This window comes from Scomber scombrus, chromosome 7, assembly GCF_963691925.1.
Source record: "Scomber scombrus chromosome 7, fScoSco1.1, whole genome shotgun sequence".
In the NCBI taxonomy this organism is placed as follows: Eukaryota; Metazoa; Chordata; class Actinopteri; order Scombriformes; family Scombridae; genus Scomber; species Scomber scombrus.
In genome coordinates this window covers 15,202,048-15,225,452 of record NC_084976.1, presented here as the reverse complement: position 1 = coordinate 15,225,452, position 23,405 = coordinate 15,202,048, and the positions used below count along the sequence as shown (strand labels likewise).

Sequence of the window (23,405 nt, the reverse complement as noted above, 5' to 3'; positions counted from 1 at the left end):
AATCCAAGTAAGCAATGATTAATTGTGGCTGAATCATTTGTGAATGTGATATTTGGGTGGTGTTAATATCGAACAATAGACCAAACCTGTGCAACGCTCTTGTGCAGCCACACCTAGAAAGAGAGCTGGAATGCTTTTGTCTTTGGCAGGAGGATCATATACAGTGTTACAGAACTTGTTCTTACACCAGGTTAGTGTTTTTTCCACCTATCTAAAACATTTAACAAATTGCTCTATTTTTGTTTAATATTTTGAGCTAAACTTTAAACTCCCTTGTTCTCCAGGGTTTTAAATTACTTGAAAAAGTTTTAATCATATCAATAGAACTGACCAGCAATTTATATTTAAAAACATTTATAGAATAGTTTAATCTTCATTGAATTGCTTTACAAATTAATTGGCCATAAAAGCTAAACACTGCTTCTAATGGAGCTAATGTTTATAAGCCTATGATGGCCCCAAGTTCATTTCAATTGTATTTATTACAGACAACTCTGTCAGGATTGACAACTTGATTGAGCCTTGTCAAAAGAGTTGCAAGAGATTTGTTACATGTAATATGCAAATATGTAATCACATTTTCGGCATTGGATCACAGTTCCTTTTATTTAAATTAACAGACATGTTTTAAGTTTTATTTATTCAGTTTTTAAGTGGTTTAATTTGACAACTGAATATTTATTTTTGACCAATATGATTAAATTAACTAAATATTAAAATATGTGTTCATTTTAATAATCTCTTGTCTCTTTCTTACCTTGCTTAGTATTTAGTATATATTGTTTATTCTTATTATAGGACATGAGAGGAGGACATGAAAAAGGTGGTTTACCTTTTTTCACAATTTGCAAAACAAGACATGCTCATTTTCATTCCTCACTAACTAAAATACTTAGTTAAAGACTCTACTTCTTAGCACGGCATGTTGACAATCCCAAATCATTAATCATCATTAATATAGTGGCAGCTTGATAAACTTCACTATTTGTAATTGCTGTATTTCATGGCCATAGCTGTTTATATCATTTCATCTTAAATAAGCAGAAGGCCATGTGCTGTACTGTCTGTACAAGAGACAGAAACAAACTTGAAAAACTGCTTTGTCTGTAGTTGCTCCTGAAGAGGTGTCTCTTAACAAGCCAAGTGGCATTCTTACAACAAACACTGTGTTACTCACAGCTGCTAGCAACTAATGTCAGGACTAATAGCTGCTTATTGGAGACAATTCAACAACATTTTACATAGTATTCTTTTTTTTTTTGCATCACAGTTTGGCCATCATGACTCAAAACAGATCCATTATGGCAAAAGGGATCCAAACTCTCTATCTGCTGTTCATCTCAGGTTTGTACCATGTTTTTTTCCTATTGTAACTTGTTTTTGTTTTATCCAATTTATAAATATATAATACAGTGTAAACGTGTAACTGTAGTGGATATTTGTGTAGAAGATGACAATTTGAAGTATAAGATAATGGCATGAAAAAGTTGGAAATGATCCACAGAATCAAATGTTCTTTTGTTGTTGTACGTACTCAAACTGCTGCAACTGACACTACCTATAATCCGACAGGATTTTGCTACCTCACACTGGGATCTTCAGACTTTCAACTTATTCCTCTTTTAAAGACCTATCAAGATGCGAAGAGCCACTGCAAAGAGATGTACACCGACTTAGCTACAGTTCACAATGCAACAGATATGAAGGATTTAATCACATTGGTTTCAAATAACAGTTCCAGAGCCTGGATAGGACTGGAGACTGGTGATGTGTGGATGTGGCACTGGTCTAAGCCTAATCAAAAACAGGATTTTTTTAAATGGAGGGCAGGAGAGTCTCAAGAAAAAAAAGATGCATGTGCAGCAATGGATACACATGGTGATTGGTTTGTAAGCAACTGTGGGGCTAAACGAAGTTTTATTTGTCATGGTAAGTAAAATGAAAATATTGTAGTCAAAGTTATTTCCAGTGCCACAAATAATCTTTAATTCCAAAAGGTCATTATGTTCTCCATGTTAAAAATATCAAACTTTGGGATTTGCAGGCAATGGTGATACCAGTGGTCACATTTTTGTTGCTGGAACCAAATCATGGAGGGACGCTCAGAGTCATTGCAGGGGCTTATTATCTGATCTGGTCAGCATACACTCATCAGAAGAGAATGAGGCAGTACGAAATGTGTCAGTGTCAAATTCTGCGTGGATTGGCCTCTTCAGAGATCCATGGAAGTGGTCTGATGGGAGCACCTCATCATTCCGCAACTGGAAACCATTGCAACCGAACTACCTTAAAGGTCAGAATTGTACTGCTGCCATATTCAAAGACGGGAGGTGGAATGACCTGAAATGCACTGGCAAACGCAATTTTGTCTGTCATGGGGGTAAGTGGCTGTTCATTGTTTGTGTTGTCGCAAACTTTCTCTGTCAGCAAAGTGACTGTGTAGAGTGTGTTTAATGCTATATGCCAATGTAGTGTAACGCAATGTGACACACAAAAGAGCTACATCTATCTTTGTCATCCGTTCATGGCTTTTTAATTAATTGATTTATTTTTTGTTACAGCAAAGAAATCAATTGTAACAACCACCAATCAGACAAGTACACATGACATCCTCACAACAGCTCAACTGCCAACTAATCTGACAACACCTCACAATTCATCTCACAATGTCATAACATTTCATTTCACTGTGGTTACTTCTAGCCAAGAACCAAATACCAGTAGTTTAACCCCCAAAGAAGCAACAACTGCCAGTAAACTGACAACAACAACAACAGTAACAATAACATCAACAATAGCAACAACAGTAACAACGACACCAACAGGAACAACTACTAATGGAACAACAACAGATCCTGTGCCATTTGTGAACCCTACTGAGATCAGCAGTGCAACAACAGAAATGTCAACTATGACAGCAACACATGCAACACCCACAACTACTGGACAAATCTCTGCTTTAACAACACTGACAACTTCAAGCCAAAGCAGTACACAGTCTTCAACTCGAATGCCCCCTGACAATAATCAAGATTTAACTTCAGGTACATTTGTTGTTATTTTGTGCAAAGTATTTTCAACATTTCTGTGTTCATTTTGCACAAAAATGTGCACTGTGAAAAAATATTTAAATATAAGTTCTTTATTTTCCTTTCTATTGTCCTCCTACAGGAAACCTGATATTAATCCAGGAAAACATGACATGGTTTGAAGCTATGAGTTACTGCAGGGAGCATCATGTTGACCTTGTCCACATTACAACTGGAGACATTCAGAAGAAGGTGGCTGAAAAGGCAAGAAACGCCACATCAGCCTATGTCTGGCTAGGCCTACGCTACACCTGTAACTTTGACTTTTGGTTCTGGACCAGTTCAGCCACTGGCTGTTATCAGAACTGGGCTCCAGGTGAAGGATCTGAGGTTAAATACGACTGTGGGGTCACTGGTGCCATTCAGGCCACTGGGGGGCAGCAATGGGTCGTCTTGCCTGAGGCAGAAAAACTGAATTTCATTTGCCATGCCTGTGCTGGATAAGGGAGAAGATAATATATGGAAAAACTGCATATTTGTGCTGGTTATACTAGCTTTGCTTGTACAGTTATTGGTCTTGCATTCAGTACAATGTTTTCGACCAGCCTACTATAACTTCAAGCTTGTGGAATTTGTGAGAAGAGATATGATGATTTTAACTCTCACGTATGACATCACACTTTTACCTTTGTTGAAATACAGCTGCCTCCTCTATTGTTGAGACTGAATTTCATTAAATATGAAAACCTCATGTGGTGTGTAGGCGTGCATATTCACAGTCATGGGCAGCAAGAGTAATGTGAGAAGATTGATCTGGTCCATGCCTTTCACTTGGGGGTTACTATTTGCATGTTGACCTCTTGGGTTGGGCCCCAAAGATTGTCTTTTTAGACCACCAGAGTATGGCCCCAATCCAGACTGCCTGCTGCCCTCACTGACCTGACCTTCACTAGCAGCCACATGGAGGACAGAGCACACATACACTCACCTTCCTGTCTGCACCCCTGAGGTACACGGATCATCTATAACCATGGGAACCGGATGATAAAATGTTGTCAATGTTCAAAACTGGATTTTATTGATCTCTATGACAAACTGTATGACATAAATGCTACTCTGAATTAACTGCCTTTACTGTTGTTCCATGGAAGTGGTAAATGGAGTAATATCCTCAGTGTTTGCATATTTTTACTCTTCTTTTTTCACTTTTTACCACACAATACAAACTCCACTCCCTTCCTAAAATAAATGACTTTACATACATGTATAAATAGATTCTCATTGTCTGTTAGTATGTGTTAAAGTCGATGTTGCTTGAAGTAGAAAATGAAGAAACTATGTGAAAAACATTCAAATTTGTTGCAACATATGTGTTTATTCCTGTATGAGATTGTCAGTTTCAACTCTTGAGAAACAAATTATAACATTTGGTGGATACTGAAGAAAGTCTTTAAACGACAATGTAATTAAAAAAAAAAAAAAAAGTTCTTGTGTTTGCATCCCACATTCCTAATGGCATCTGTGTAGGAGGAAGTGACCTTAATACTTTTAAACACTTACATATATTATCCAGTTTTAAAGATAATACATATAACCTTTTTATTGGTATGTGTGCAGGACAGAATTAAATAACTCCATATAACTACTGAATACCAATACGTATAGCTTGTAATCCACTGCTGCATTTTGATAACTGCTTTTGCATCCACAATAAGGGTCTTGTCACTTGTCAATTACCACGGACCATTACACATGAGTGTGTCATAGCTTAGTTTCTCCCTGAATAGGCATTGGTCAGTGAGCCTCCTATCAGTTCAATGTTAATGTCTCATTGGGTCCAGTCAGTCAGTCCCTGGGCTACCCCCTTGCCTCCTTTTCTCACCCTCATCTCCTCTTGTGTGCTGTCCAGCTGGCTCTGACCTCTGACCCTTTCACCCTCACTCCTGACCCCTGGGGACATTCCCACGCCACACCCTTTTGTGTACATCTCTCCATAGTAACCCAGTGGTCACTCCCTCTGCATTTTAAGCAATTATGGTGATCGACATAATTCACTTTCACTGGGATCAGTGTAATGCAACCTAATTTGGCCTAATCCCAATTCAAGTATGTGATGCTACAAAACTGAAACATATATGTTCATTAGAGGTGTTTAAACTCCTTTCAGTTCCAAAATACAGAATAAAAATATATCATTCACTGTGGCTTTTATTATAAAAAGTATTTTGCTTCACTCAATATCGCCGCAGAAATAGATTATTAAACCATAAAGTTGGATTAAATGGTGCTGTCTGATGGCACGTTAAACTAAAACAGATCTATAAGTGTGGTCAGCAAGCACACTTTTCAGTACAAGTATTTATTCCAAAAATGTTATTGTATAAATAATAAATAAATAATTTATAAATGACTTAAAAAATTAGTGCAAATACTAGCTTGTAACTTTACATCTCTCTACCTGCCATGCGCACTTCTGTCATCCCCTCTCTCCTTTTCTTCTCTGAGTCTGCACCCCTCCGTAGATCCCTCCCTTCTTTTCCTTCTGACACTTTCACAGTTAATTGTAGAAAAAGAGATTTTCTCCATTGAGGCCTAGTCTCTTAGGTAACCCCACTCCTGCATGTAATGAGATGGATAGAGGGGAAGAGACAGAGAGGGGGACATGAACAGACAAACTGAACAAGCAGCGGTTGAGGACGGACGCAGGGTGGACTTGTAAGAGAGAACAAGAGTTTAATATTGAATATGCACGGGGACACATGATTAATAGTTGCTTATCTTGGACTATTATCACTGTATTATTGATGGTGCATGATGTAAGTATTAAAATACTTTATTTGTTCACTTGTTAGTACAAGATTATTTTTCTAAAGAGTCAGTTTATAAACAAGGAGTGAAATCAATTGTTAGAGTAACAATATATTTAATAGAGGACTCAGGGGTAAAAACCTTTGGAACGTGGGTTACTTAAAATCTGGATTAAGAAACCACTACTCTTGGTGTATAGTCTGCTTTTTTTGACATGTAATTCATTTTACACTCTCCTAACCAACAGCAAAGGCTTGAATCGAAGCTTTGAGAAGATTTGAGTACATTTTATGATGCAGATTTTGTATTTGTTTTGATTTGACAACTCATTCATTTTCTTATTGCAGCTCTTGCTCCCTGGAATAAGAGATACTATTGCTATTCATCCCACGTATGACAGGGAGTCTGGTGTTGATTGTCCAAACGCAATTCTTGTATTACTTCTCCACATCCAGGAGTTGTGGATGGACATCATGCACCAGACTCTCATTTACTTCCTTTAACCTCTTACTGCAGAGATCAACACAGGAAACATGTGATATGAGCTTGTGTACTAAGGAGAGACTGTGTTTCAATCATTATAAAAAAGTTTGTCTCTGCGGGGAACATACTGGATTTTTAACTCTCAAAGTTATTTTTAACACTTAAAGTGATTAATATTGACATCTGTAAGGAACAATTTTAATTTGAATACAGTGATTTGAAAATGAGTGTGATTAAAATGAGGTTTTCTCTATTCAAAGTCAGTTTTCTCTATTCAAAGTCATTTTTCTCTATTCAAAGTCAGTTTTATCAAGTCAAATTGAGCTGACATTTTCAATTTTCCATACACAGTGGAAAGCTTTGCAAACTGTTTAATTTGTTTTAGGTGTGTGTGTATCAGATTGTCTGAGATCATGAACGTGTGGGTTAGTTGCTTATCTAGTTTGTTCAATAGATAAATGTGAAAAAGTTAAAAAATTGTATCTCCTGTTATGTAGGGAGAAAAAGATTAGTGATGGATGAGTATATGATCTAGCAAAAGGCCACATGGCTTGTGGTTGGCTAAATTAAATGGAGGCTGACAGAGATGTTTCTTCCGTGTGCCAAATCTTTCGTTGGATATGTAGGATTGTGACTTACCCATTTCTATTGTGTATAACTGAGTTTGCTTTATTGTATCTTAACATGAGACAATTTTTTTAAATCAGTTTTTAAGCTGAATGTTGATGTCACAACTATTTATTATTTAATCTGAATCTTTTGAAGGACATTTTAAAAATGCAATTGTTAAAAATACTATGACAAAAATCAATTATCTGTAGACATAAGATCAGTTACAGATGAAACAGTAATTACATTTTACCCCACGTGTTGGAAAATGTCCCTGGAAGGTCGAACATTTCAGAGGCTACAGATCAATCAAGAAATCTTGAGAAAGTAGCTGGGAAAACTTTCCACTTAAATTATTTCAAAAACCTTTGCATAGATTTTTATGGATGTTTACATTTACATACAAGCTATGTATATATATATAAGAAAGAAGAAGTATGTAGTTGGTTAAACTCTACAAAGCTGTAAACACTGATGTAGTCACTTGTAGTGCTGGTGTATTTTTAGATGGGTGATTCTCATCAGTGTTTTTAATGCTATTAGCGTGGCCTGTATGCACTTGGAAGATAGATGTCCTTTTTAATCTCTTGACTGCGTCTTTCATTGATCTGTTCAGGAAGAAAAAATAAAGTTTCTTACATTGTCTTTGTATATCTTTTGTCACTTGCTGTGATCAAAACCTGATGAGAGTCTGTGTTTATGTCATTAATCATACTCCCATGTTGTCAGGTCAGAACATCTTTTGGCAGCTTTTTAAATTCCATTCAGCCCATGATCTGGCAAATACACACATGATCAGAATTGAAAAGTTACAAATAAACAGCACAGAACACTGATCATGTGTCACATAAGAAGCTTTAGTAGCTATATATAAAATATATAAAAATACTTGATTCACTAAACTGAAGAAACTGATACAAGTAGGGAGTTTACAGATATATTTGACCTCTAAAAATCCCCCCTGAACAATTTGTAGCCACTCCAATCAAAATCCAAACAGTCCAAACCTGATTTCTTGTAAATCACATGACTTGGGGGAAATGTGGCTGGCTTGTAGAGACCAGTGAGGACATCATTGCACATTGTGAAACAGAAACAAACACTTTTCATGTTGCAAGCCAAGGAGTGATTTAAAAACTTTTGTAAAATTAAACATATATTTTAGTATGAACAGTGGTCAGTCCATTATGATCTGATCTGCATATTGTTAACCTTGTTTTAGTTAAATCTGTTAAGATTATATATTTCCATCCATCTATAAATGTACACACCACTGAATCAGTAAGTACACGTCAGTATACATGACAATATTATGATATTTTTAAGTGTATGTATTTTCAGTCAGCACATGCTACGTGCAACATCACTCTGAGGAATGGTACATATTTGTCAGTTATCTAAGAAGAAAAGAACAGAGGGAGGGCATTTTTAGATTGGACGATTGAGAAATACAGGGGTGGATGACTCATAACACCCCAGTTAATCAAAAGCCTGTGTCAGTGCAGTCAGAGAGGTAGAAGCTGCACAATGAAGGGACACATCTTTTCGATTCTGCTCCTGATCTTGACCGTGCACACAGGATGTTCAACGATAGCAGAAAGGTAAATGCAGGAATAGTTGCATGGATATACATTATATAGTTATGAAATGTAAGCAAATAAACTTAAACACGCAGTTTCAACAACTGTTAATAATAAATATAAGAGAAGGTTACAATATACTTTCTGCCTTCTAGGATTTGATATCTACACATTAAACAACATTTGAGTGTCATGTATGTCTCATGATTATCCTTTCAAGGCAATAGATTAGACAAAACATGCAATATTGGTGTTTATAAGCGTAGAAGTAGGGGAATGCATAAAGTGAGTATACACATACTAATCTTTATCTTTGTTTTTGTAGATTCTTTATCTCAGCCCCTGCTGTGTTTCATATGGGGGTTAAAGAGAAAGTTTTTATCCAGATGGAAAGGGCTGATCTAAATGAACTTGTTACACTCTATCTGGAGCATGAGAGTACTGGTATTGTGGTGTCTAAGAAGGAAACCATTTCGTGTGCAGATGAAACTGACATCAAAACAGTTGAGCTCATGGTATGAAAAACTTGTGTTATGTTTTAATTTAAAAGTTTCTTTGAAATATACTATTTATGCTATACTAAATGTTTAGGATATTTGACAGAGAGGATGGTGCAATTTGACACAGTCAATAAATGATAACAAAGAAGTGTTTAGTTGATTTAGTCAGTAAGTGACCACTCATTGGGTTCACATGCAGTCATATGTAGTCCTCTCTACACATTTAGAAGGGCGGTGGGGAGACGTTTGGTTTGTTGCAATCTGACAATTCACCACTAGATGCCACTAAATCCTACACATTGGTCCTTTGAAATTATTTAAAGAAACCTAATATGCTTTTATGTAGTTTGACATAAAAGTTAATTATTTTTCCAAATTAACAGCTACATATGAATTCAAATATGTTAGGTGTGTACTTTTCAACAACTTTTTCCTGTTTTTGCTCAAAAATAGTACCAAATTGCCCTGCCATTTCTATAAAAATGTCCTATAACTGTTAATTATTTGTATAAAATTAAAGGACATGGAAAATAGTGTTACAAAAGCGTCCTCAGTCGTACAAATTTAGACAGGTCTGAGATGTCATGATCAAAAATCATTTTCATCTTTACAGATAGACAGTAATATTATGTCAAGAATCAATCCACCACCACCTGGACAACAAACCAACCTCCTGGTAGTGGCACAGATCCTCGGTAAAAGAAATTCTACAAGGGTCCTGGTATCACAGCACAGAGGGCATATTTTCATCCAGACTGATCAGCCAATGTACAACCCAACACAGACAGGTAAAAAAAAAAGAGTGAACAATGTGAATAGAAGGTGACTGTGTTTTTAAAAGCTGTTTTATATTGATTTACTCTCTTTTAGTGAAATACAGGATCTTCGCTCTTGACCAGACATTAAGGCCACTTGATGATATTCTACACATATCAGTGTTTGTGAGTAGATACATTTTCTGCACACATCTGCAGGCATTTAAAATAATTTCATAATTCATGCTTTTGTCATTTCATGATAGAATGCTGCTGGAAACAGAGTAATGAAATCTCTTAAGCAGGCAAATGGAGGAATATATAGTGGCACATTCACCATACCTGACGTCTCTAAGTATGTGAAAACAGATTTACAATAAAGTAACACATTAGCACAACCAACTTACACATAATAACATATGTTTTGTTTACAAAGGATGGGCACATGGAACATTACGGCACACTATGAAGATGATAAAGCCCATGCTGCTTTCCGAGAGTTCAAAGTCCAGAAATTTGGTAAACTAGTACTTGATGAGGGTGTTTTACCTTTTTGAGCTAACAAATATAATATTCCCTCCATTTTTTAAAACATTTCCATTATCACACATCCTAGTTTTACCAACTTTTGAGGTGAGCATCACAATGGATCAGAACTACATTTTGTTGAATGATGAGTGGTTGAACTTCACCATCTCAGCCATGTAAGTGTTGATTAATTTCCCAGTAAATCTATTGTTAAAGCAGTATTGATCCCTTTTGGCTAGGAGAACTAAAAAACAAGTTGACAAATTCACAGCCATTACATTTTTTTATGAAGTTTGTTGACATTGTGTTCTAGGTTACAGCTAGTTAACATGTTAGCAACCAGTTAAAACATCACATTACTTCCGTACGTCCATTAGCCTTTGGTCTTTTAGCTTTTGTCTACATGTAGTTATGTTGTTCTCTTTGGGTTAATTGTATCTATCATTACATTGTCAGGCTTTTTTTGTCTTCATTTCAACAGTCACAATGTTATAATGATTTTCTGTAGGTATTCATATGGTGAGAAAGTTAAAGGGGCCTACCACTGCCAGTTTGGAGTGGTAAAAAAAGGCACAACGAATCCTGACTTTATCAAGGGACTGGAGTTGACTGGTTCGGTAAGAAAACACATCTATCCAAAATGTATAAAGCAGATAATATCAAGATATGAGGATCTCAAGATATGAGATCAGATGAAGTGTTACAGTACTTGAAAAACAACAACAACAAAAAGATATTTCTTGCAGGTCGAGCATGGAACTGCAAAAGCGTCTCACACCATGGCAAAAATAATGCAGCACATCCAAGATCAGTGGAGTAAAACCCTCAATGATCTGCAGCAAAGTGGAGCACAACTCTATTTGGGAGTATTTTTCACCAACATACAAAGTAAAAGACACAGTCACACTATACAGCATGCCATTGTTAACGCCAGAAACCTCTGAAAAGGGAAAAACATAGAATTATTGATTTTTTAAAATTTTTGTTTGTTTTTATCTTAAGTATTATTATTAGCCTATTATGATGTGATGAAATAATTTAATTTTTAACCTACATAAATGATCTGCTGTGACGAGTACGGTAGATGTTTCTCTTTCTTTGTTATATGCATCTACTGGTAGGAGCACTGCAATTACACTATTGATGGTTTTTTTATTTATTGTTTGGACCAGGTGGTGAAATACAAGAGGGAGAAGTTTTCCTTCCTATCATCCCAAACCGATACACTATGGATCTCTCTCGAACTCGCTCATATTACGTTCCTGGATTTCCACTGGATGTGGTGGTAACGAATGAGTACACAGCTACTGTATTTAAATAACTGAAATAATTTGTGTGTAACATTTTATTTCTTGTTATCACAGGTGTACCTGTGTAACCCAGATGGCTCCCCAGCAGCTGATGTACCAGTTAAGATTGATGTAGGAGACTCCACTGAGAAATCTTGGGAAGGCACCACTGACAGCGAGGGGGCAATGGTTTCTGTCTTTAACATGCACAGAACAACTGGTGACATTACTGTTGAAGTTAGTATCCACAGACAACTCATAAAAGGTGTTACATTTTTTTTGTTCGGTTTCAACAGTTTTCACCTCTGGTTCCAATAGGTGTTCGCAGATGACCTAGAAAAGAGGAAAGTAATTCAACATTTTTCATCCCCGCATGGCAGCTACCTTTACATGGGTTTTACCAACAGGATATACTCTGTGAATGAAGTTCTATCAGTGACATATAACACCAACAACGCCCCAGATAATGGCAATATATACTACATGGTGAGGCATATCTGACTGAATACAATATGTTTTAAGAAAGAGGAGCAGCATTTTGCCACAATTAAACATTTTCAATTGTCTCTGTTGAAGGTCTTAAGCCGTGGGGTCATAATAAAAACGAATTTTGTGCCACTTGGTAAGTCAGTGAAATCCAACTTGAAGATAACCGCTGACATGGTGCCATCCTTTCGTCTGATTGGCTACTTCTACAGCCAGAATGGTGACATCATTGCTGACTCTATGTGGGTAGATGTCAGGGATGAATGTGAGATAACGGTCAAGGTAACTAAACACAAGAGATAAAGGTGCAATGTGAGCAGAGTGTGACAGTAGACAAACAAAACTTTACCTCTATTGACTGTGTGTTTAAAAAGGGCAATTCTGTATTTAAAAAAAAGGATGCATCTTCCACGGTTTTGCATTGGTTGTAAAAAGGGGCAGGAAGAGAGGGTGCAAAGGTAAACAAAATTATGTGGAAACTTAATGATATTAACTCTTCTTAAGGCTGCATACCAATTATCCTTCTTTCTCATGACAAAATATTTACTTTTGTTTAGATGAGTTTCAATGACTGAACAGCCTTACATGCAAATATTTAGACATGTTGATTGAACTAATCTTGACCATGGGCAATGAAAAAATCTTTATAACATCTTAACTCTATTTTAGGTGGACCCAAAAGCACCATTTACACCCGGAAAAGGAGCTACGCTAGAATTTGATTTACATGGTGAGAGTGCAAAAGTGGCTTTGCTGGCAGTTGATAAAGCCTTCTATGCTCTCAAAGCAGACAATAAACTCACAGCCAAACAGGTAATACTTTCACACACTTAATTTCTTTCACAAGACACAGAGGTTATTTTTTTCAGCCTATATATTATAATGTGATAAGTAAATTCCTGCTCATTTTCACTTTTTAGGTGTTTTCCTCTATGCAGTCATATGACCTTGGCTGCTCATACGGTGGAGGATCTAACCCAGCATCTGTACTAACTGATGCTGGCTTATCATTTGTGTCTCAGTCCAGCTCAGTGACGGGAAGAAGAGGTATGACAAAAGTACAGCAGCAGAACAAGTGTCTACTTGTTACAGTATCTTCTACTCTACAACTATGAACATAACAGTAAACTAGAACAACATTAATAGTAGTTGTCAAAAATCAACACAACAATAAATATGATATATATTAATGATGAACTCCTTCTTCCTTATGAGTAGACTAATGAGTAATGAGTAATGTTTCATAATTTAATTTTAAAAATTTGCTAAAAAACACCATTGAAATGTAAATACTAAATTAGATCACTAAAATGTTTATATTAAACAGTATTCATCAGTTTAGATGTGATAAAAAGTTGTTTAAAAATGTTCTGATGCAAGATTACGGCAGTATTTATGGTTGAAATTTAGAGCACACTAAATGAACACACAGTACTAATACAGTATATTTAGGCAATGGGACATAGGCTATTGCAGTTGACAGGATTTGTTTTAAAGGCTTCACCCAGATTACAAGAAACATATTCTTACCTAACTATAGTGATAACTCGCCATGCAGATTGTTTTAGTTTGACCCCAAACCAAATAATAGCAAAATGACATACAGCTGGAAACAAGTAAGACATATGTGTTTAAGATGTTTGATATCAGTGCAGTGGTTTGAACACATTTTTGAGATCAAGTAATGAAGTCAGAAATTAAAATGTAGCTGGAACCATCCTTTAATTTACTACTTTGGAAATACTACCAGGGAATCCATGACAAATGAATTGAAACCAGGAGTATGATTCATTACAAACGTTTACAAAATGCGCTTTTTAACGACTTTTCCAGATTTTGTCTGTCATTCACAATCTGAACGACAACGCCGTTCTGTGGACCTTCAGCAGGAAATTATGAGCTTAAGTAAGAGACAACATTCTGGAATCACAGTGTCAGCCTGAGATAGTGTAAAATACTTCTGGTAAGAATAAAATATTAAAATGTACTTTTCAATGTCCCTTTCAGAATCTAACTTTTCTGATAAAACATTGCAAGAATGTTGTGTTCGTGGGTTTTCTCTCATCCCCATGAAACGAACATGTGAAGAAAGAGCGAAGAGGGTGTCTCAGGTGGAACCCAATTCAGTCTGTGCAGATGTGTTTTTGAAATGCTGCCTTGAGGGAGAACGTCTGAGACAAAAAAAGATGGAAGAGGATGCCCTGAAACAACTTGGCAGAAGTGAGATGAATTATCATGTGGACATTTAAAAATTTGCCTGCTTAAAAAGCATGTTATAACAATTGAATGGTGGTCACAAACCTTTCATTTGTTTGTTTTGTAGCTGTGAGCATCGCTGAGATTGAACAGTTGTTCTTTGACAGCACTGCTCAATACATTCGACGATTTTTCCCCCCAAGCTTTGAATTCAAAGAATTTGAAGTAAATAACAAAAAAAAGTAAGAAATTCTGTTCAATTGCATCAGATAAAAGAAACTATCAAAAACAAAGCAATCACCAGATGCATTTAAAAACTAATAATCAATAAAATCATTTCCTTTTAATTGAAAACTCTTTTAGGTATTATTTGCCTCTACCTGATTCCATCACCACATGGGAGATTCAGGTCGTCACTTTATCTCCAACCACCGGTAATAACAGCCTCACACCTCTCTAATGCATCTGAGATATATGATTATGATCTCATTAATAATTGTGCTTCGCTTTATGTTTCATTCAGGTTTCTGTGTAGTTAAGCCATCAGAGGTCAAAGCATTTAAGAAGGCATTTGTGTCTCTGAGACTGCCATACTCGGTAAAAAAATATGAGCAACTATCCATTTCACCTGTTATCTACAACTATGGTGATAGACCACTACAGGTAGCTATAACTTCATAACCTCATGTGTTGTGGTACTTTTTAATCAGTAACCACTTTCTGGGCAAAAGACTGAAATTCAATTCTTAATGTCATCTTTCTCTGTGAACACATTTCCTCATTTTTTTTAGGTGGCAGTTCACATGGAACAAACTGAAGGTCTGTGTTCCCCTGGCTCAGCCTCCACTTCCGCCTTTGTTAACATTACAGTGAAAGAAAGATCTTCCCAGTTAGTCTCCTTCTCTGCTGTCCCTATGGTAACCGGCTCAATACCCATCAAAATACGTCTCTATGATATGGAGGAAGGGGAGGGAATAGATGCACTTGAAAAGCTTTTGAATGTACTGGTGAGTGACAAAGACATTGTTGAATCTCCCTATTGATTATGATGATGCTTTAAAATATCAGCATGTACATGTAACATATGCAAGTAATGTTAATTTAATTTAATCAACGGTTTGCCTTGCATATTGTCATGCCTAATTTGTTTGTAGACAGAAGGAGTAGAAAGGAAAGAAGAAGCAACCAAAGTGATTAAATTGAATGGTGAGATGTTTCATTGTGTCTTAATGATACTTAATTCGTCATCATATTTAATTATTTACCTTACATCTACATTTGCTTCAATCAATTTACTTCTCTTCATTGTGATAGCAAGGAGCACAAATACTATCACTATTGATGGAACTTTACCAGATGAAATGGTCCCTGACTCTGGCTCCAACATTTTCATCTCAGTGGAAGGTATATGTACACAGATACACAGGTACTCAGATATCCACTTCATAGACCATTGTAATGGCAGTATCTTACCCTTTTAATGTTCTCACCTGACAGAGGACGGATATAGCATTTCACATGTAAGGAGCCATCTTTCACCTAAGAAGGTTGTCGACTTGATCATATTGCCTCATGGATGTTTGGAACAGACAATGTCACGAATGGGCCCCACAGTTGTAGCCCTCCGCTACCTTGACCTGAGTCAGCAATGGTTTCACCTGCCTCCAGGCAGCAGAGATGATGCTCTTGATAAAATTGAGATAGGTAGGAACACATCAAGCAGCTAATTGAATAATGCCTTTGATAATTAGATTTATAATAATATGTATGCATTTCTTTTTTGCATTTTTATAGCATTGATATTTGCTGGATATTGTTGCTGTCTCTAAAATATAATAGAGACAGCATTATAAAGCCATGGGTCTATTAATAGTACAGCATAACTGTTAACTAATTGTAATGGTGTTTCAGCTTCTTGGTTTAGACAGTAATATAGTGTATTCAGTAGATTAGATGATAGTAGACAAAGCTGTTCCATCCTCTTCTTGTTTCATGAGTATTGAGGGATTTAATTAATGTTATAACTTATGTGTGTGACAAATGGGGCTATAAACATGTTTCTTTTAAACAAAGTGTACACTTTCTTTGTCAGGTTATGTGAGAGTTAAAGGTTTCAGGAAAGGCAGCCTATCTTATGGACCATGGTATTCAGTGAAATCTAGTAATTGGTGAGTATTTGTTTAATGTTGTCTTTTTAAAATCGTATTTAATTTAATGTAGTAATAATAATAATAATAATAATAATAATATTAATAATAATAGTAATAATAATAATAATAATACATCTTATTCATACAAAACATTTTAAAGCAGAGAAAAAAGCCCCAAAATATAACAAAACACATAAAATAAAGTGGAACTGGAAAAAAAAATAGCAGATAGCAGACATGTAAGGTACTGTAGTTATTCCAATATTTTACATAGTAAATCAACATTCCCCATTTTAAACATCTCAAACTGCAAACCAGATTTTTCCATCCACTCCTATTCCTTCTGCATCTTTTTCCTCAGGGTGACTGCCCTTGCTGTTAAATTTCTGTCGTTGCTGGCAGAGCGTCAGATAGTGGCTGTTGGACAGCAAGGCAGAAGTGCTAGGGTTGTAGCATATGAAGAGATCAGAGAACCAGTCCAATATTTGCTCTCCGTACAGAACAATGATGGTTCATTCAGTGACCCACAGCCAGTGCTACACAAAGGAATTCTGGTAACTTCTTTTAAGAGCTACTTCATACATGTTAGAACATGCATGCATATATATATATGTGTGTGTGTGTGTGTGTGTGTGTGTGTGTGTGTGTGTGTGTGTGTGTGTGTGTGTGTGTGTGTGTGTTGTGTGTATATGTGTGTGTGTATATGTGTGTGTGTATATGTGTGTGTGTGTTTACATATATGTTTATACACACATACACACACACACACACACACACACACACACACACACACACATATATATATATATATATCAGAACAGTAATCAAGGTGTCAACAAACTGGATAGCAATCATTTGAATGTGTTATTGTTTCTTTGTGTTTAATGTAGAAAGGCAATGACCAAGATGCATCCATGACAGCTTTCATAACTCTTGCACTGCACCGGTCCCTTGATTTCCTGGAAGCTGACATGAGGAAGGATGCGGTGAGATAATACAAAGACATACAGGATTTTTGGGATGGTAATAAGACTGAAATATAACAACCCTTAGTTGCATTGTTATGCAGATTTGGATAGATTATTCATAGGTCCCAGGCTATGTGTCCTAATCATTTCAGATGCCTGGATTTTCCTTTAGAGCCAACATGAAGTTGACATTTGACACTCTGAGAGAAATATCTTGAAAACGTTTGAATCGATTTCCACAAAATGTCACCCTGAAGAACAATTTGAATAGCTTTTATTCATTTTATGCGATACTTTGGTTTTATGACCAAATGCCTGTAAAATAAAATGACATTCCCTTCTGCCTCAACTGTGCTTTGTGTTGAGTGCTGATAAAATGGAGACAATTGTAAACACCATATCTGCTGTATCTGTGACTGTGAGCATTGCAGTATTGTTATTGTTGTATGCAAATCCAAAATATTCACTATCTGCCAGCATGCTACATATGCACTATGTTTTCTTCCAGGACGCAAGGATTTTAAGATCAACAACATATCTCATTTCACACTTTGAGGAGCTTCAGCATCCCTACGCTGTGGCCATTACAGCCTACTGCCTCTCAGTGTGCCCGTCAGAAGGAGCAAATCTTACAGCTGTGTGGACAAAACTTAAAAACAAGGCTACTACAGGCATGTTCAATCAAAGCAAATAGGAGTGACATGGATAAAACCCTTTGTTGTGATGCATATCATTTCGTTTTGCAATATGGATATTTGGTATAATTTTGATATAATCAATTTTATGGAAAATCCCTTGAAAATTGTTCTATAGATAAAATAAGAAATGTCTGCTTTTAAGAAAAGAGAGAATTAACTACCTGACAGAACAACATTTTGGTACATTGATACAATAAGGCCTGCTCATTGATTTATCACCTAATACAGCTAGAGATAACAAAGTAAAAGCTAAATCTCTAATGACTCATTTTTATTATCCCGTGAGCTTTGTTAACATGTCGCCCAACCATAAGATCAAACATACTCATTGCAGTTCAAAGTTCAACAAATGAATGTGTCATAGTATGCTATTTATTTGAAAAGCGTGATATTTATTGTCTGTTTCTTACTTATCAGGGTTGAATGGCTGTTATCTGTGGACAACTGATGTCAGCAAAAGTAATCAAGAGAAGGCAAATGCTATCACAATAGAGACTACAGCCTATGCCCTCCTAACTGCAGTGGCACTCGGACACACTGAGTGGGCAGACAAGACAGCCTGCTGGTTAACCACCCAAGAAAACTATATGGGAGGCTATAGATCATCACAGGTGACTGGATTGCTAGATTGAGAATTGCTTAAACCCCCAAAAAAATCACTGTCTTTGGACATTACCCCTATATCCTCTGTGTGGTCCCACATCATGCAGTACAGCCCAAACTAACTTTTAGAGTAGAGATGTTAAACATGGTATTAATGTTGTATTATCATGTCCAGGATACCGTCATGGCATTGGAAGCCCTTTCTGAATATGAGTTAAAGAGGTTCCACAGTCCTGCAGCAAATCTAATAGCAGAGTTCTCAGTACCAGGAAAAAGCAACATAGTAAAGCTTGCACTGGAAAATAAGGAGAGGGTGGAAGCAGATCTTAGGGTATGTATACATTTTTACCATAACCTCTTAGATTAATCTTGGATTAATCTTAGATTACTTGTTTTTTGTTTTTTTTCCACCAGAAATTTGTAGGGAACAACATTTTGGTGACGATGACAGGACAAGGGAATATCAAGTTTAAAGTAAGTTTGATTAAAGTCTCTGTGAATGCTGAAAGAATCCATAATATGCAGTAAATTCTCAATTTCTTTGGTAGGTTATGAAGGTTTACCATTTACTTCAACCCAATGACAACTGTGACCAACTGTCTATCAGTGTCAGAGTGGATGGGAAAGTGAAGTACACTGGTGAGCTTAAGTCACTGATAGCAAATCAAAACTTGATGCAGTGCTGATTAAAGTTATACATAAAACACTGTCTCTCCAGCTAAGGTAATAGAAAATTATGATTATTATGATGACGACGATGTCAATGAGGAGAAAGACACAAGAGTCCCACGGTCAGCGATTGAGTGGTTTGATGCTCGTACCCGAAACAGGAGAGATGTTGACATTGTAAACTCAGACAATACAGTCACCTACACAGTCTGTGTCAGGTTAGTTGAATGAGATCTAATTTGCTCTTTGTTGGCTTTTGTGGAACAACGAGCTTTGCTAGAAAAAGGTCACAAATTCTCACCAGTATCTTTACCAGCCAGTGTTTTCCTTTTTTTTCTTGTGTGTAATCACAGCCTGACCAGCAATCTCACAGGAATGGCTATCGCTGACATCACACTTCTGAGTGGATTTGAGGCTGTAGAGGAGGACCTGGACATGGTTAGTAGCTGTTTATACCTTCTCTTCATAATTGTCATTCTCAGCATAGTGGGAGTAACTATTTTGGTTGTACCTGTCTCCCAGTAAAAGTCCCATTCATTTTCTCTGTATATACAATGTGAGGTGACCGAAACACCCTCTTACATAACTGTTAGAAAATATCTAGTTCTGGGAATAAAAGTAATAGATACAAGCCTGTTGACAACAAATGTTCACCATCAAAGTGTACGTTTGACAAGAAACATCCAAACACAGAGCTCAAACTATGCCAGGTGGACAGCTAACAGAGATAAAAGGAACTACTTTGTTCAATGTATGGCTCAACAAAGAATTTTCACAGACTCACACGGTGAAACAAAACAAATGTTAAATATGGGAATAACTGCAGTCTCTTGTAGAAAGGTTATCAGTTTCAGAAAGTTACAGAAATGATTGGATGTAGGCCTGACATTTCCAATGATGATAAGCTATTGGGGCTGACAACTCTTTTATTTACTGCTCAGTCTTTTGACAACTACCTATGTTGGTGTATGGTGTTATGTTAAAGATTTGAGATTTGAGAAAAAATATTTTGAAAAATCTATAGCAATGGTGGCCAAAACTCATGGGTAGTACAATATTTGGAGCTCTTTCTCACGGTGCAAAGTGATGGGGGTGGGGGACAGTAACCACTGATTTTGGGCAAAGGAATATGTCACCCAGTGCAACGGTTTGGCTAGTTGACATTTTTTTGAGGAGTTTAAATGGAGCTGTGGCGCGGGGAATAAGATACACACATAATACTTGTAAGTACTTATAAGCAGGATCAGTTCATTGTTAGTTTAGCTCTGCAGTAACATTGATCATATCATTCAATAAACTTTCTTCAATCGGAAAATAGAGAATGGAGAACAACATTTCTGGAACAAGCTGGCCCTCCCACAACTCTAGTTTCATATTTTTATACCAAAACTATGAGGACAAACCACTAAATTGGAGGAATGAACTTTTCTTCGTCTTTTCTTCTGCTATCACTTGAAAATGTTCAATACCTGTCTCCTCCCAGCTAAAAAAGGAACCTGAACTATACATCTCTCATTATGAAATCTCTGATGGAAAAGTGCTGCTCTATTTCAATGAGGTAAGGCTGAACTCTGTTTACATACACAAACATTTTTCATGTCAAGTACTAAAAGATGTCGTCTCTCACTCTAGCTCTTTGAGCCAAAGGAATGTATTAGTTTTGATGCTGTACAGAGAGTGCCAATTGGCCTTCTTCAGCCTGCTCCAGCTGTGTTCTATGATTATTATGAACCAAGTAAGCTTTTTATTCTATTATTTTTTTGATAAGCTTGAAGAGTCATCTTTGTCAAAAATGACCAGTAATTTATGGACTATTTGCGGTTTCTTTGCAGACAGGAAATGTACTGTGTTCTACTCTGCCCCCAAAAGGAGCAAGATGGTCTCCAAACTGTGTTCAGAGGATGTGTGCCAATGTGCAGAAAGTAGGCCATCATTTTAAGAGCCATATGATGACCTGTGAATACATTTAGTTTCACCTTTGAGATGTCCTCACTGTATTATGTTTATCTTTCCTTTAGGACCCTGTCATAAAGTACAAACTATACTCAAAGGTTTAAAAAATCAAAGAATTACTAAGAATGACCGTGGAGAACATGCTTGCTTCTCTCCTACAGTCGATTACGGTCAGTGCTACACAAGACAGTATGTTGTAAAGCATCTAATATTAGTTTGAAAAAAGAATTCAAATTCATTAATTCATCACAATGACACAAGCAGTAAAACAGCTCAAATTAATGGTTATTTATTGGTGGATTCTTCTTTTTTTTCTCAGCATATATAGTTCAAGTTCTCAATATTTCTATGAAGAGTAACTTTGACCTGTACAGCACTAATGTGAACGAAGTACTCAGATCAAGTAAGTGTTGCATATGTGAATTTATCTACAATTATGTTTGAATACAATGAACATAACAAGTATGCTCTGTCTACCAGAGGGAGATGTGCTCGTGACTGAAGATTCTGTTCGAGTGTTCGCTAAGAGGCGTCAGTGTAAGGGACAGTTAGATTTGGGAAAAGAATACCTTATCATGGGCAAAGATGGCTCCACAACCGACTCAACTGGAGTGTAAGTATACTCAATGATATTTTTAGATGTGTAATTTCATTACGGTTTGATTCTCAGTCCGTTCATTCTCTTCTTTATATAGGATGCAGTATCTGCTGGAATCAAACACCTGGGTTGAGAAAAAAGAGTGTGAACAAGGGTCCATTAAACCTGTCTGCAGATCGTTTAATGAGTTTATATCTGAGTACAAGTTGGATGGCTGCAAACAATGAAACAGACAGCCACACACATTTTCATTTCAGTTTCCTATGACATTTTCATGTTAGTGTAACTCAGCAACAGTTATCAATGAAATGTCTGCATGCGTGTATTGTCTGGTTGTATCTCTATATTATGTTTAAACTGTCGTAGTCGGAGTCATGAAAGTATTGTACAACAACATCCTTAATCCTATTGAGACATTACTGGAAAATAGTGAATGGCTCCATTACAGTGTCATTTTAAATTGTATAACTTACAGTGTTTAACCATTAATCATTTCTTTATATCCAATACAGTTTCCTGCATTTAAAATAAACATTTTATGTGGCAAGTGTATCTGTGTGTTTATTGGTTGCAGCATCGACTAGTTGCATACATGAAGATGATTACTTACAGTTGGAACTGAACACAGCAACAGAGAAAGAAGTATTCACAAGCATCCATTTGCTCTTTCATGTCCTTCCAAATAGTGTGATTCAGCTTGGTGTACTGGTTTGATTTAGCTTTCCCGCTGAATATATTTATTTTACTGTATTTTTTTTTCTCTTACTGGCAGGAAAGGTCCTGAGAGGGGTCTCTGTGCTCAACATAACCCCCCTCAAAGTTACCCCCCTCTTTGCTTAACATCTGCTAGGTGGAGAAGAAGGGAGAGGGGGGAGTGGTTTGGGGTTGGCAAGGTCCATACACATAAAAATGGCAAAGCAGTCTCCAGATAAGGCTTACTTGGTCCTAGGGGAGTTACACAGTGACAGGATTTGGATTAATTGTCACTTCATTAGGATAACAGCTGCTTATTCGTTCGAGGGCTAATAGATCTCTTCTCAAGTGTGGTCAGCTTAGAAAAAATTGCTGCAGAAGATGCTTGGTGTGATTATGTAATTCAAAAACGTACTGAGACGCAGTAGATGCGGAGAAAGGAATTGGTAGGGAGAGAGGTGGTCGGAAGGAGCAGTGCAGCAGGAGAAGGAGGGGGGTATGGGTGGAGAGGTGAGGAACAAGCAAGGGCTTATGTGCTTATATTATTCTAATCTCTGAGGCCAGGTCCAATGTAAGCAACACAGGAGTACTGACCATCACTTCAATCACAGCCAGATCAATGCCTGCACTGTTCCAGCCTTTGCCATTAGACATTTCATTAAATTTGAATCAATAAAGCATAAATAAATACGCAAACTCCAGCATCACACATTTTCATCTCAGGATTACTTACCGTTGGTAGCCAACACCAACAGCAACAGTCTTCTTTTTTCTGTAGCTCAAAGTAATCAATCACTTGTCATGACTGAG

At 36.7% G+C, this 23,405-nt stretch overlaps 2 protein-coding genes across 2 annotated transcripts; both read left to right on the top strand.

Moving 5' to 3' along the window:
* Window positions 1-1,259: 1,259 nt before the first annotated feature.
* Window positions 1,260-3,533, top strand: LOC133983406 (C-type lectin domain family 10 member A). The gene is made up of 4 exons (XM_062422477.1): window positions 1,260-1,355; window positions 1,629-1,764; window positions 2,045-2,270; window positions 3,170-3,533. Exons 1-4 carry the CDS (start codon window positions 1,281-1,283, stop codon window positions 3,531-3,533), a joined length of 801 nt encoding a protein of 266 aa, XP_062278461.1. The 5' UTR covers window positions 1,260-1,280.
* Window positions 3,534-8,402: 4,869 nt separating this feature from the next.
* On the top strand, window positions 8,403-22,452 carry c4b (complement C4B (Chido/Rodgers blood group)). The gene is made up of 41 exons (XM_062423060.1): window positions 8,403-8,530; window positions 8,835-9,024; window positions 9,623-9,797; window positions 9,880-9,950; window positions 10,031-10,119; window positions 10,201-10,283; window positions 10,381-10,468; window positions 10,801-10,909; window positions 11,039-11,180; window positions 11,465-11,577; window positions 11,657-11,818; window positions 11,900-12,067; window positions 12,158-12,349; window positions 12,737-12,880; window positions 12,988-13,114; window positions 13,901-13,972; window positions 14,075-14,287; window positions 14,391-14,505; window positions 14,627-14,697; window positions 14,787-14,926; window positions 15,055-15,270; window positions 15,418-15,469; window positions 15,578-15,667; window positions 15,761-15,967; window positions 16,356-16,431; window positions 16,775-16,967; window positions 17,304-17,399; window positions 17,890-18,052; window positions 18,497-18,690; window positions 18,858-19,013; window positions 19,097-19,156; window positions 19,231-19,321; window positions 19,401-19,569; window positions 19,705-19,789; window positions 20,835-20,909; window positions 20,984-21,086; window positions 21,184-21,273; window positions 21,370-21,474; window positions 21,624-21,707; window positions 21,785-21,917; window positions 22,000-22,452. The coding sequence occupies exons 1-41, from the start codon at window positions 8,457-8,459 to the stop codon at window positions 22,127-22,129; spliced, it is 5,106 nt and encodes a 1,701-aa protein (XP_062279044.1). The 5' UTR covers window positions 8,403-8,456; the 3' UTR covers window positions 22,130-22,452.
* The last annotated feature ends 953 nt before the right edge of the window (window positions 22,453-23,405 follow it).